Consider the following 15,799-nt stretch of genomic DNA (forward strand, 5'->3'; position numbering starts at 1 on the left):
GATTTCTCGCTTTGCTGTCCCATTCACACACACACAAAAAAAACATGAAAACTTTCTATAGCCGGATTGTTGACCTAACAACATACAAAGGACTTTTAAGGCTTCACAAAGTATCCAACCATGCTATTTTCATTTCATCTTATTAAGAAAAAGTTCGAGATTTTCTTGTGTTTCCTTCAAGTGGCCAAAATAAGCAATATGCACAGATAGATGCATGTTACCATTGTGAAATATGTACAGATAGATCCATGTTACCATTGTGAAAAAACAACACCTTTCATACTTCTTTTGAAAGAATCAATGAACGATCGTCACTCACTTGGTCCATAAACTGCAACTCTTACATTGGTTTTAGTTCAGCAATACTGTTGCAATAAAACAATGAAAGGTATAAACTCTTTCTCACGATTTCTGTACCAGTAAAATAACATATTTGGAGAAAACAAGTTCTTAGTTCGAAGTGTGGACACCAAAACTCTGAAAAATTCTTTGAAAGGCTCAAATATCTCAACAAATCGTTAAGTTCACCTAGTGGGAAAAGCCGTGGTTCACTAATTGTTTTAGGTTGGAAGCAATCCCTATCATCGTTTCTATTGGTTTCAATTCAGAATCAAATTAAACTGTATCAAGAGTTTCCGGCTGTGTAGGTACAGGTACATCAGGTCCGTGAGCAACAGGTCTTATAGCAGATTGAAGGTTTCGATAAAAAATTTCGTTTTTGTTTCGAGTGTTGTAGATTGCACGTCACGTGAGCAAAAATAGCAGTCATCGTCGTGGTTTATAGGCTCACGTTGGACTATTGTAATTCTAAAAGGTAAATATTTTTCTAACCATTAGCCCATTGTCTTAACTCTTCGACACAAATGGTGCAAACTTTGTGTAGAGCTCATGATTTGTCTTTGCCCCTAAGTTTTATTTTAATATGTTTCTTTTGACGAATAATGTTACTTTTGCCTTTGTTTCTTTACAACAAATATACCACAAATATAACAGAATATGTTTGGGTATTGTAAAAAAAAACTTCTTGTAACCAAAGCGACGAATAAATTATTTTGAAAAGAAAAAAATAATGTCAAAGTGCACGCACAAGCAAATACTATTCAGAAATGACACATAATGTAGCCTGTTAACCGTTTATATATTAGCGGTGTTTTTGTCGTGAGTTCTAGAACGATCGATAAGACTCTCACGTTACGATTGGTCTCAGAAAAATCTATAGCCAGCGGTTGTAAACATTGTAAGGGTAAAAATATGACCCGATTTCAATGAAAATGGTTCACTTATGTAAAAGTTGGTACGAAGTCTTGTTAGAAATCTGTACACGGAAGAGAAGAAATGGATTCAGCGTACAGAATTACTATAGAACATGTAAACATTTCAAGTCAATCAAACTATCGCAGAGTTGTGTTATTATCCCAAAACACAAACGTACTATTTACTAACAACACAATATATTATTTCAAAACACGAACTTAGTACTTACTAATATACTACTAACCAAATCCGCAATATAACAAAGCTGAATTAGACTTTATTTAAAGTTTATTACAAGCTATAGTAATAACTTTCGCTTATTAATGTTTCCATTACAAATTTCGGTCAGAAGCTTTTAGATTTATTAATATTAATTAGCTCACACAGCTGCAGCTGGTAATACGATTTATGGATAAAAACGATTATGATTTAAATCAACCGTTATATTTACTAGCTGTTAAAGGGCGCTTAAATAATTGGAACTAGGAATTATGAATCTGTTTAATGTTATAATATGGTCTACATAGTTTTCATAATATTAAGACAAATGGTTTTGTTTTTAACACAACAGTAAATACTGCAGGCGTTACAGAGTGCTCGTTTCTTTGATCTTGTGTGTTTATATGAGAGTGGGGGTTATAGGTATGTATGTAAAATCGGGTCGTTTGGGTTGAGAATTTTTTTTTTTTTTTTTACGTAGAGGAGTGAACAACGTTTCGACCTTCTTCGGTCATCGTCAGGTTCACAAAGAAAAAGAGAGGTAACTGACCGGAAGCTGACCTCATGTTTGAAAGGGGTTGTGTAACTGAGTGTTGGAATGTAGAGGGCGGGCTTAGATGTTTGAATATATAATTTATTTTATTATTATTATTTATTATATTATTTTTTAATATAGATATAAAAGTGTTCCTTTGTATTGGCTTATTTTGGGCTTAAGTTGTTGTGGTCAGCTTCCGGTCAGTTACCTCTCTCTTTCTTTGCGAACCTGACGATGACCGAAGAAGGTCGAAACGTTGTTCACTCCTCTACGTAAAAAAAATATAAAAAATAATTTTCTCAACCCAAACGAGCCGTTTTTACACATATATTTCTCTACAAGTTGGTTTTCTCGACATCACTGGGGGGTTATAGGTAGTTTCACCTGACGGGAAATTAGCGTATAAGTTGAAGGAATATATATTAAAGAGTTAATATAAAAAAGTCATTTGTTATTTATGTTAGCACTCCTTGTTAACTTGAAACAAAGAAACGGATAACCGAAAAATTATACCTGGAAAAAATAAGAGGCTTAAGAGAGTGCGTATTTCATACTGAATCGTTATTAACTTACAATTCCGCAAATGATTCACCAAGTAAAGAATTAATTGGAATATACTGTTTATAGATTTAAATATTATACCTTATCAATTTTACGTTGACAAACCATGACCTACCACGCTTACAAAACTGAAAACTTTTTTTTTGTTAACTCATGAAATATTTTTTCCCAAACAGTTCAAAATCGTTTTCAGAAAACCAACTTTATGTAATTCTTTGCACATATTAATTCCCTAATTACTGTTTCCTATAAATATATATCTGGTACTAAATTCTGATAGAATTTATGAAATGAAATAGGACACTGCACATTTTTACCTCTTGCAGGGGCATAGATATTCAGGTAGAGACAGTCTTCACTGTAGTTCTGTAAATAAGGACGTAGCCGTCGAAGATATGCTAGTCTTCCAGCAGGCATTCTTTGTAAAGCCTCAGTTTCATTCTGGATATCTGGAAACACCTGTGGACAAACAGGTGCCAGTTTATCAGCCATCCTGACTTTTTTCCATCTAGGAAGAGTTACAGGAGGCATGAAACGTAACGACCCTATAGGTGGACTAGCGAACGGAACGCCCAGAAAGACATCTACAGACTGAAGTCGTCGGTTTGATAGTGTCCGAATAAGACCCCTTACAGATCCATACTTTGTATGTACAACTCGAGAAGGTTGCTGGCGAGGCTCACATGGAAGCTGTTGGAATGCGGCAAAAACAAATATCAAGACGGTCACACTCGTTGTCAGCATGATGTAAAGATTTTCGCTAAGTTTCCTATTAGCTTTTCACTCTATTATTTCTTGTCTTTAGCCTTGATGTTTGTAGATTACCCCTGTAACTAATCACTAGTGTTGACCATTCCAATGTAAGTTAACTTAGAAAAAGAGTTATTTTCACAGGACTGCATCATTTAATGACTTTTAAGATCAAAATAGTTTCCTATACTCGTAAACTTACAAATTCACAATTTCAAGGAAATTACCAGTTACATGCTAATAAACGTTGTTTTAGAGTAATAGTTAAAGTTAGTTTTCAGTGTTATCAGCTAGTTCTTATCGAAATAATCCCAAGAACACTGAAAGCAAATATAGATATACTTTGTAAATAAGAAAGAAATAGTGTTTAGGGCCTCAGTAGAATATCTGAAATAAGAAAGCCGAATTCTTCATCTAACAAAAACGCTATCATTTCAACACAGTTGGGCTTTCGGAGCATCAGTAGTTCTGCAATTCTCCCCTCACCAGTTTGAGGAAGATTAATATTTCGTTAAACCTACCAAAGGAAAATCAAACCAATATTTAAGCTTTATGACCACACGCGAAGCCACTGTCATGAAACGTCTTCTGATGCTGTGAATGTGGGCGAATGTGTTTAATCCACAATGAGAGTGCGCAGAGGATGAGGGAGATCCCAATTTACGACATAGGGGAATAACTCTACTCATGTCCATAAAAAACTAGTAACATTTCCAAAATATTTAGAAAAAATGTAGAATAGTATACCATATTTTGCTAGAACACACAAACTAAGCCCTGGTTTTTAAAACTGAATAAATGTTTAATTGTCAAATGATATATGTAAGATATTTTACATTGGCATATCGGCTTATTGCCAATAGCGTCATCAGCTTGGTTGTTTTGTACTAAGTGTAAAGCCCTATCGATTCTTGAAGCAACAATGTAATGCTTATCAAAAAATCCAATAGAAAAATAGTAACAAGATGTATGACTCCTGTAACGTTGATTCAGACGGTTGTTTTTAATGGATAAAATCTAGTGAGTAAAATTATTTATAACAAAAGGCAATGCAATAATACAGTAAAACTTTATTAATGTTATGTGTAATGTTATGAAACTGTTTTATAACGAACAATACGTAGTTTCTTGTAGTTTTAGTTTCTTATAAAATAGTTTGCCAGAAATATGGCATAATTTAAATACTTTCGTGCTCATATGGAAGTTTTAAAAAAAAGTCTATAAAAATGTATACAGAAAACATTGGTTAAAACTTACGCCATAACTAAAAATAAATGATAAAATGTTCACCGACATTCGGCTATAAAGATTTTCCTTTTTTTTTTTAACTGCAACACACAGAAGAAATTATGATACCATGTTTTAACTTTACTGAGTTCTTGTTTGTTTGTTTTGTTTTTGGAATTTTGCACAAAGCTACTCGAGGGCTATCTGTGCTAGCCGTCCCTAAGCTAGCAGTGTAATACCAGAGGGAAGGCAGGTAGTCATCACCACCCACCGCCCACTCTTGGGCTACTCTTTTACCACCCAATAGTGGGATTGACGGCTGGGAGAGCGAGCATGTTTAGCGCGACGCGAGCGCGAACTCGCGACCCTCGGATTACGAGTCGCACGCCTTACACGCTTGGCCATGCCAGGCCTTACCGAGTTCTTATTTAAACTATTAGTTTGCTATTAAAGGACTCACTAACAGTGTAACACTTAGCAAACTTCGTGAGGTAGGAACTCCAAAACTGTACTTATTGCTGTTTTAGGCACAGTCGTTAAAGCAACGAAAATACGATTCAGTAGTTCAAAATTATAATAACAGCATATTTGATATGTTAATAAGGTAATAACTAGAGGGGTAATATTTATTCTAGAGTTATTAAAATGATTTATTTAAATTTTGTAATGAAAAGAAAGTTAAATTATACGATTTGAATCCAGAATAAAGGAAAAAAAGATAATAATAATAAAGAAAATAAAAAATGTATACACACTTCATTCCACAAACAGATGCCAATTGCGTAATTCGGGTGGCAGAGCATGTGCAGAGTCTTCCAGATCGTTGCTTATGCAAGGTGCCGTCTGCCTCAAAATTAACAGGGATGCATAAAATGATCTGTTACGTTCAAGGATCTGTCGCAAATTCACGTCTCCGTTGCTGTTGGACTTCACACTTTCTCAAATTTCCACTATTACTCCAATACCAATTTCAGCTGTTCGAACGTCAAGTTTACATTCTCCAAGTTTACACCGATATTTTTTTCCTCCCCGAAAAGCAAGAAATAAGCATGAATTAGTCCTCATTTATTTCTGACACTCTGTAGTATAATTTATTTTATTATACAGTAGAGGTTTGGAAAGTTTATGTTTTATTGGGTTTCGTTAATCTAATCAAATAAACAAGTAGACTGTTTTCCATCTTATATGAAAAAAAGCTTTACGTGTTGCTCATGTATAAAAATTTATAGTCCAGTCCTAAAATCTTTGTAAAAATATTGAAAAAGTTTTGCCTCAACAGTATGAGTTTTAAAAAGTTAGTTTACCACAAAGAAAGTGCTGTAATAGATTATAGCAAAACGTATCTTCAGACACATTACATTATGAGTAACTTCCAAAAAGTCCGAATAGTGACAAAAGGAAAATTAGGTACTTTGGATTTTTTTCATATATGAAGAATATTATAGAACATATTCTTCACGAACGTGAATATGAGAGAAGGCGCCATTGTTAATCTGGATTTTCGGATTGAATTTCAAATCGCAGACATTCTCAGTTTTAATCGATGTGTCGGTTATTTACCAGTAGGTCAATGAACACATCTGTTACTGCTAATGTCAAGTACGAGACTGAAAACTCATATCACGTCATGCAAAAACTTAAACACAACCAGCTTCTGGTGAAATGACTTTTGAATTTATGGCCTCAACTCTTCCAAAAATTAAATATTAAATCATTAAGGTTTTGGAATAACTTCAAGGAAATTAGCATTGACTAAGATTGGTTGGTTTGTTTTGAATTTCGAGCAAAGCTCCGCGATGGCTATCTGTGCTAGCCGTCCCTAATTTAGCATGTAAGACTAGAGAGAAGGCAGCTAGTCATCACCACCCACAGCAAACTCTTGGGCTGCTCTTTTATCAACGAATAGTGGGATTGATCGTCACATTATAACGCCTTTACGGCTGAAAGGGTGAGCATGTTTGGTGTGACGGGGATTCGAATCCGCGACCCTCAGATTACGAATCGAGTGCCTTAACCACCTGGCCATACCGGGCCATGACTAAGATAAATTCAATATTCTAACTTGGTTTTTCAATCTAAAACAATTTATTTTGGGACGAGAAGTATTTAGACAGACACTTTCCTCAAAATTAATAAGTCAAAATATTTATATTCAAATGAAATACAAAATAAATAACGTGTAGCTGTTTTTCCAGAAATTACTTAATTCTTAATTATTACAAAACAAATTTTCGAAAATAGCATGAGCAAAGTTATGATTTACATAGGTGCCGAAGTTGATGTTTATGAGCTACATTGTGTTATGAAACAGAAAATATTATTATTGAAAGACGCTTATTAAGTTCTTTACCGAAAGGACTGAAATGTGTGTTTATATTGTTTAGTGGAAGAAAAAGCAGCAGGATAGATTATCACTTAAATCACAGATATCATGAAAAATGCATCAAAATGCATTCACACCCGCAATATATATAAAAGAAACCTTGGCAGCATTTTAAGAAGCGATATCATTAGGCTTAAGAGCATTCAACGCAATTAAATAAAAAGTTCTTTCTTAACGATAGGCTTTATCCTGTTTTTGTTTTAAATCCACTAAATGAACAATAAAGAAATAATCTATAATAATGACAGCACGAACACACAAGAATCATTAGTTTATTCAACAAATGTTGCTTTCCTTTTTTAAATATAGATCACAAAAGATGCTTTTCTTTATTGGCAAGAGATGGGAGGTACGAACTTTACTCTAAATGGAAATGAATTATTTCATAAAAATGCATATTTCACGATGAATATGACAAGAAAAAGAGGAAATAAGTTAGCATTAATGTCTGAAATTCTTTGTTATAGAAACTAGTAGAAAGTCAAATGGAAACGTTGATGTAATAAACGTATTTATTCTGTGTGAGAAATGTGAACAGTTTCAATGAGCGATTTATGAGGAACCGTGAGTTTATTTCAAGCCCTTTCTCTAGGGAAGTTATTTAATTTTTCAGTATTTTTTATATTGTCCTTATTTTTCGAATCACAGAGAAGAGAAGTTTAATTGAATCCCTGCGGTAGGAAAAATTAAATAATTCACTAATTTATGACCGTCACATTTTATTATCTTCTCCTAACATAACAGCTGCATAAATATTAGGTTGTCCAGAAATAAATGTCGTTTTTGAACTGTGAAGTGTTGTAAAACATGATTTAATCAAAGCCCCATTTGCTTCAACACACTTTTGCTAACGTGTAACGATGCTATTTATGCCCCTGCTATAGAAATCAGAGTTTTTATGGTCAATGAACTCCCTGAATGCTTCTTCTGCAGCTGCCTGGTTTTGAAAGCATTTATTGTTCAAAAAAGTTATCAAGGAGCTTGAAAAAATAAAAAATATGTAGGGGAAATGTCTGTGGAATAAAACAGATGAGGCAGAACCTCGATTCCCAATTCGTTCAATTTCTGGAGGATCATCCTTGACAGGTCTCATAACATCGATTTTGTTGATCTTCAGTCAGCTCATGCGGAACTCTCTTATTCACTCAGGTTGTTGACAACGCTTGATTTGCTTGTGCCTAGCTTTTCTGCAAGCTCACGTACTATTGTGTGAGGGTCTGTCTCAACTGCTTCCCTTAATGTGTTTTTATTTAAGGATTACTTCCTTCCATGATTTTTGTGGTCTTGAAAACTTTCATCTCCATGTAGAAGTATTTGGAAACAACACCGAACTGGTTGATGTTCCGTATAGTTTTGGTAGTTTTTCGTCCAAGTTTGAAGTCGTATAGGAAAATCAGACAAAAGTCCTTCTTGTTAATGCTGTCCCGGGGGTTGCGAAATTTACTCTCAGTGGAGTTAAACAGCAGACAAGTAAGACACCTTGTAAGCGACAAATGTTGGATTAAATCAACCAACCAATGATAAGTTACTAAATATTCAGCTTCCAAGTATCATCGTTAGAATTTCGACATTTATTTGTGGACAATCTAATAACTTATCTATTGTATGTACAAATTACGCGTTTTCCTTTAAGCTCTAAAGAGTGTACGGGAGTTTTGATATAGCTGTGGCTCTACTTAAATGAAACTGGGTATCATAAATTTCACATTAACAACACTATAAGTTAAACACCAATCCTACATGTCAGGCCTCTTTATTTACACACCATTTCTCCTTTCTCAAGACTGTATGTTATTAACGTTTTTAATGCAAATAAAATCTCAGTTTGTAGCCCCTCGCTCAAAAACTGGGTTTCTATAATCGCAATGGGCACAGCACAGTGAGACTACTTTGTAGCTTTTCTCTTAACAACAAACACAAGAGCACTCAATTGTGCACGATATATTTCTAGGATTCCTAGATGTTTTGCAATTCAGGATGCAAACACGGACAAGTACATTGTTGAACAATTCTCAATTTGATCATACTATTGTGGAACGTATATAAGTTCAATTATATTAATGAGTTTTATTAGTATACGTCACATATCAGTTGCTAAAGAAAAGAAACACATATATTTATGCATTCAATTCTTAATAGTGACCTCTGGTGACAAATACATTTTTGTTGTGCGTACCGAATTCTTAATAAATTTATGGTCGCTAGGTTTTAGAGCAAATCTACAGAGCCAACTTTCGCAATCTGTTTATCGTGAGGAATCGAACTTATCACTGACCCACCGAGGGGACTAACAAATTGTTGAAATTAAACATTATTGTAAATTTTTATTTTTAGATATATGAAATTGTTTTATCATTGTCTAACTAAAGGATTGTTTGTTCTGAATTTCGCGCAAAGCTTCACGATGGGAATCTTCGCTAGCCGTCCATAGTTTCGTATTGTAAGACTCGAGGGAAGGCAGCTAGTAATCACTGCCCACCGCCAACTCTTGGGCTACTCTTTTACCATTGAACAGAGGGATTGACTGTCACATTATAAAGCCCCTTGGGCTAACTAAAGGTACAATGAAAAAATATGTTAACATTTTAATTTTCGCAAGATAATCCACAGATAAGTTTCTTTGAAAAAGTCTGACGTTATGACATTTAGTTTATATCAAAATAACACATTTATACCTTGGAGAAAAATTTTAGACTGAAGGATTTGTTCCTCTTAAGTATAATACCAGAATGTTTTGTCTGGACATGAAATACGTCATTATTATGTAGTACTTTCATCAATATTATATATTGCTATTACTATGAAGAGATTATAATATAAATTGATAACAAATTTTAGTTGTTTAAATCGAGTTATTAATTTTTAAGTACACTATTACGTTACATATTACTATATATTTATATAAATAGCTGTTTTCTTGTTATATTATGTTTATAAACGTTTCATTCTGTCGTCGTATAAGCGATTTTTACTGACCTTTCTGTGTGCGTGTATATTTTCTTATAGTAAAACCACATCAGACTATCTGCTGAGTCCACCGGGAGGAATCAAACCCTTGATTTTAGCGTTATAAATCGTAGACTTACCGCTGTACCGTTGTTCAAACAGCAAACATTCCACAAAAAAATTGATATGGTTTGATCACATAGTAATCTTTCTAAAGCTGAGCCTACATATCTTACGCAAGGTTATTTTATAACTTTGATTCTCCCATTATAAACATATTTTATTTAAGAATATTATTTCACATGCGGAACAGAAACGGAAACACCTTATTATAATTCTGAGTGGCTTAATTTTTTTAATAATATTTATAAAGTGAAAATTGAGATTTGGAGAAGTTTGAAATCATGACTATTATTACATAGCAAATGTTTTAGTTAACTAAACTACTTCGCTACCGATGTCGTGATTCTCAGTTTTCATTTCAGTAATCAGCTAAGGACATAAAAAAATCATAACGCTTTGGCATAGGTTTCAACGTAAGGTGCATTGAAACTAAGCATAATTTCAACTTTCTAATCCACAAATTTATATATACATTTGTCGATATAAGTATAAAAAAGTTGACAAAAATGACTTTAAAGGAATTAGAATACATAAGTATTAGCACACAACCGTATTATTTAATATACACTGTTTCTGCTTCAGAAAAATGCCTACAACTATATTTTATATAAATGAATCTTAACAATTAGCAAAAGTCATAAACAAGCTAATTAGATTTTTTGTATTTCCGCACAGTGTATTTCGCTCTTATATTGACGGTTGATTGGAATATATGTATCAAAAATAATAAACATTCACATACTTTTAACATTTCACTATGAAATCACCGATTGTTGTACATAATAAGATTTGTTTTTAACGTTTACCTCTTTCGTAATGCATAAATAACGTTTTTCAGCTTGGAGATCATATGATAATTAATTTGATATATTTATTTTGATTTAAGGCTTATTTAAGCTACAGTATAAATCATCTTTCAATTCTAACATTTACATACACGTCTATGAAGAGGTTTTTGTAATTACAATTATACTGTTAGTTGTCGATGTTCTCTAGTTCATTTCTGTTAACATAAAGATGATAACACTGTTTTTTTCTAGATTTTCTTCTTTATATCATACCTGTTTCAGAATACACAAACTTAAAACCTTTCTAGACTGAAATCAAACTAAGCTTATATTTGAAACTGCAGATCGTCAGTTTCAACTTGGTAATTATTTAATTCTTTAAAACTAAGCATAAGTTTGATTTATTCGGAGAAACAATGGTGCTAATAAATGGAATTTCTTTGAAACATTCAATTGTCGTTATTTTCCTCAATTCTGTTATTTACGAGTTTCACCAATTACTGACTGTTTCGGGCATTAGCTATATATTTAATCTAATAAACTTTGGTCTTATAACATTAGAAGCCACGTTTCGATACCCGTGATGAGCAGAGCACATATAACCCATGATGTAGCTTTGTACTTTATTAAAAAATGTATACAATTTTCAATATGAATTACATAATAGTTATAACACAACTTCAGATATTAATTATATGCTTGATTTAATACTACTTCAAATATTAATTATATACTTGATCTAATATAACTTCAAATATTAATTATATGCTTGATCTAATACAACTACCGTAATATGAAACTTTTACATACATTTGCTTACTATGCCTATTATATTAATTCTTGCTTTTAAGAATACTCTGTTTTCTAGACCACCGATTATTATTTTCGTCGAACTGCTACTTTTACGAGAAAACATCTAACTTATATCTTCTGTGTTTTCCTGTCTTTCATTTTCTGTTGCATAGAATGTATCTTTATTATTTTTATTACTGGTTATTGTTTTATCGTCTGCTTTAAGATGAAAGCTACGCTTTTTAAAAATGTCCAAATCACAAGAGAATGTAAGGATTCCTTGAAATAAACTCTCAGTTAGAGTTTTATAGAGCAAACAATTACATGAGAGCAATCATATATTTTGTTCCTGTAAATAGGAAGCAGAAGTTGTTGATTATTTGGTAAGTGAATCTCAAAAAGAAAACCTATTGGGTTATCTCGTCTGTAATGAGTAAAAATGTTCAAGAGGCGAATGACAAATCTTATCCATGAGGAGCGGTAAAACAGATATATAGACTTGTTTCTGTGTAGAGCTATGGAAAAGAACGTTCTTTCTAAATAAACAAACTCGTATGGGTATTCTATTTAGTATTATAAATGGCACGATAAAATTGTTACATTAAAATTAAACGACGTGTTTTTTCCTTAGTTTTTTCTTAAAGACTAACTAACTTAAGTAATTTAAATTAACAAATGTATGTCAAGAAAAAACAAATGATACGTTTGAGTTTAAAATTATTATCAGCTAAGATAATAGCTATACTTGTCCGTAGTTCACGGTTTTATCAACGAATAAAAAAACGTCTATCTAAAAGCAGAAGACAGATTTGTATAATGTTTTATAAATTTTGTCGAAGCAAATAATACCGTGAATCGTAATGCTACCGTATTATTTCCACACTAAGATATAGTTACTGCTGTTGATAATATAAATACATTTAACGGTAATGTAAACCGATGTATAAATTATACAGAAAAAACAAAAATGAGAAACATAAACATAAGCAACATCTCCAACAAAAGAGCACCTCTTAGTGGCTCAGCTTATAACGCTACAAATCGTTTTTCGATACCTGTCAATGAGCAGAGCAGAGGTAATCTCTTGAGTAGTTTTGTGTTTAACAGTAAGTAGACCTATCTGAAGGTATTCTTAAATATTATATGCTCTATGTTATGATTTGTTTCTATCATATAATGTATGTTTGATTTACAACATTAATTCTAATGTGGAAAGTCTTTGCACATTGATTTTCACTTTCTTTTCTAGCGGCTATTACTGTGTAGGTTAAAGTTCCACTGCACAAAACATTATCCATTTCGATTTAACGATATGAATTTGTATTTAAGTGTCCCAAAATATTTTTGTCCTGTAATAATGATCATCAGAGGTACTATTGCTTTCAGTGCGAATCATTTCTATCAACTGAAAAAAAGTCAGCTCTTTTAAAGGGGCATAGTGGAGGTCATATTATGTAATCACACATTAGTTTTCTCATTTTAGAGTTATAGGAGTCACAGACATGTCAAGATTTTGTTACCAATGTCTTGATAACTGCGTAGTCTAGCATTACATGAAGAGTGAATATCTTCAAATGTAAATAAGAAACAAATAATTGATAAAATAATATATTAAAGATAAAACAATGATTTTCTTTACTCTTTGAACGCTTTTATAGACAGTAACCTAGCTTTTATTTTATATACAGTTACAGTTTAATTTGACTATATCAAATAATTATGATATGTTTACAGCAGTACGAATAATTAGACTATTTGTTCAAATGTAGTTTCAGCAACACGCATGATTCGTGGACACCTACAAATGTAGAGATACAAATTGCCACTGTAGTAAGAAATATTTGCAATAAATCAGATCGAATATAAGTATAATAACATATATACTTAAACTACAAAATGAAGCGTAACTACAGTGGCGCATACACCATATTTCAAAAAGCTTAGTGATAGAAACAAATCTTGTCCAATTATTTAATTTGTATAATATATATCTCACGTTTCTTTGCTAGTTAAAGTTATGAATGTCAGAAAATGCTACGGACAGCTAAAGTCAAGATATTAGGAGGGAAAGAGTTCATGTATGAACACTCAATTTTACGTAGTACTGATGGTATCAGTGACAAAGAATTTTGGCTATATACTTATATTTGATTTAATTTTGGATAATATTCTAAAGGAATGTAAAACGTTTGAATATGTGAATGTGAAATATTGTAAACTAAAGATTAATTATTTTTAGGTACATGCACATTTTTGAAAGTATATCGAGAGGAGATTACATTTCGTTTTAATAATACTGAGTACATTACCCAGAACTAAGAGATTAGAATCATTCCAGCTTGTCTACAGGGAGCTCTATAATGCTGCTCTTTATCGCCGTGATTGCAAGCAGTCGGTTTTCATGGTACCTTGAGCGTCAAAATTGGAACAAAGAACAATCAAAAACCATAATGTAAAGCGATTAATCCCAATGTTCAAATTTTCTTTTAATGAAAGGGACTGGACTTGACAGCTGTACAGAAAATATTTTCTATGTGACAGTTTCGGCTCATCCATTAAGAACGGTGGGGCAGTGTCTTAATGTGCTTGCTTTGTTAATTTGGATTTGATTCTTTGGTAATAAAGCAGCATGTTATGAACCATTTTTCGTATTTTGAATTCAGAGTAAAACTGTACTTTCTGGAAGCTAGAAGAACGACATATTGAAATTTCAGTACAGTTAGAACTGTATTGGCAGAGAAGTGCCACTCTATTCCACCATATATCTACTAACAATTTAGTTGATAACAGGTTCTCTACGCAAAGAACTGAGCTTGGAGAACGATAAAAATGAGTTCATGTGATTTTAAAATTGTACTTAAGAGTTAATCTACGATATATTACTTTTGATAATATAGTAATTATATAGTTGCATTCGTTAAGTGTAACCATTTAACTAGACAACAAAATCTAGTGTTAAATTTAGCACTATAACTGATATATTTTGCAAACTTGTGAGTTTTGCAACACAACTATTCTTTTTGTAGAATAAATTACACTGAAGTAGCGCATACTCAGTTGAAAATTGGCACAATCAGTTTTTATTCTTATGAAAATAGTACAAGTCTAAAGATAATTATGAGAATTTTATAATAAAATGTGAGAATTTGGCGCTATTTATATTTCAAGATAGTGTTACACTACTAAATCATCTGACACGTTATTTGCAACTACGAGAGAAAATAAGCACTACAACTGTGAAGTGCAAGCTAGTTCAGCTGTTTTTCGTTTTGAACAACTTGTAACTTATGAACACTTCGGCGTTGTCGGATTGGCTGTATCTAAATACAGTCGTCGTCATGAAGAATAATTTATGATTGAAAAACAAACATGAATTGTAACTACTTAGTTCTACGATGGTATTACTGAAAATGAGAAAATGTGAATTACCACTTTTATTTATTTGTTATGTTTGATATCACGATGTGCCAGACTAGAGGGAATGCAGCTAGTAAACATCATCCTAACAGTGAGGCTATTTTATTAGACCAAATAGTAAGACTTGATCGTCACTCACTTATGGGGTTAACAAGGCTCATACTGTAGAACCTCAGTTTTATAGTCTGCCTTGATCAATCTTTGTAGCTATATATCTACGTTTTTTTTCTGTTGCGTTTTCGCTAACTGTCCCTAATTTTTAAATAATAGACAATAAAGACCCACTGCCAGCCCTTGGACTACTTTTTAACAATGAAGAGAGGGTTGACTTTACTATTATAACGTTTCAACACTTGAGAGTGAGAGTATGTTTGATAATGGGTTTCAGTTCTGCGACCCCTAACTTACGAACTGATCTGTGACAGATTTGCTATAATATATTTATTTTAATATCAGTGTTTGCTTTAGTTAAACATATATTAAGAAAGGCATAAGACTTATAATGTTAGATTTGTATTGCAGAATTCTATAATTGAAGAAGATTCTTCATTATAAGAAGCACCAATAACTGTTTTACGAAAGCACTAACATACCTTCAATATTGTTGAACCAACTGAAATTTCTAGAACCTCGCCCACCGTTAAAATCGACACGCCAAGAGACAGTGTCTATTGTTAGCTTGATACATTCGGTATACTATAAGTCTCGGAAGCTATAACTGTTATTAACGGTAATTAATCGGGAAGTTACAGAAAGTTGACCAGAAAAGTTTGTAGATTTTAAACATTATAAACTGTTTAA

At 32.6% G+C, this 15,799-nt stretch overlaps 1 protein-coding gene across 2 annotated transcripts in view; it reads right to left on the reverse strand.

The window, feature by feature from the left end:
- The window catches only part of LOC143226015 (neuroligin-4, X-linked-like), a 143,469-nt gene extending 139,567 nt beyond the window's left edge, over positions 1–3,902 (reverse strand). For both annotated transcript variants that reach the window (XM_076456382.1, XM_076456383.1), the window contains exon 1: positions 2,890–3,902. In XM_076456382.1, coding sequence (XP_076312497.1) covers positions 2,890–3,316 — 427 coding nt within the window. In that variant the 5' untranslated portion in view covers positions 3,317–3,902. The remainder of the gene's footprint in view (positions 1–2,889) is intronic.
- Between the last annotated feature and the right edge of the window lie 11,897 nt (positions 3,903–15,799).

Source organism: Tachypleus tridentatus, chromosome 9 (genome assembly GCF_004210375.1).
Source record: "Tachypleus tridentatus isolate NWPU-2018 chromosome 9, ASM421037v1, whole genome shotgun sequence".
NCBI classification, from domain to species: domain Eukaryota; kingdom Metazoa; phylum Arthropoda; class Merostomata; order Xiphosura; family Limulidae; genus Tachypleus; species Tachypleus tridentatus.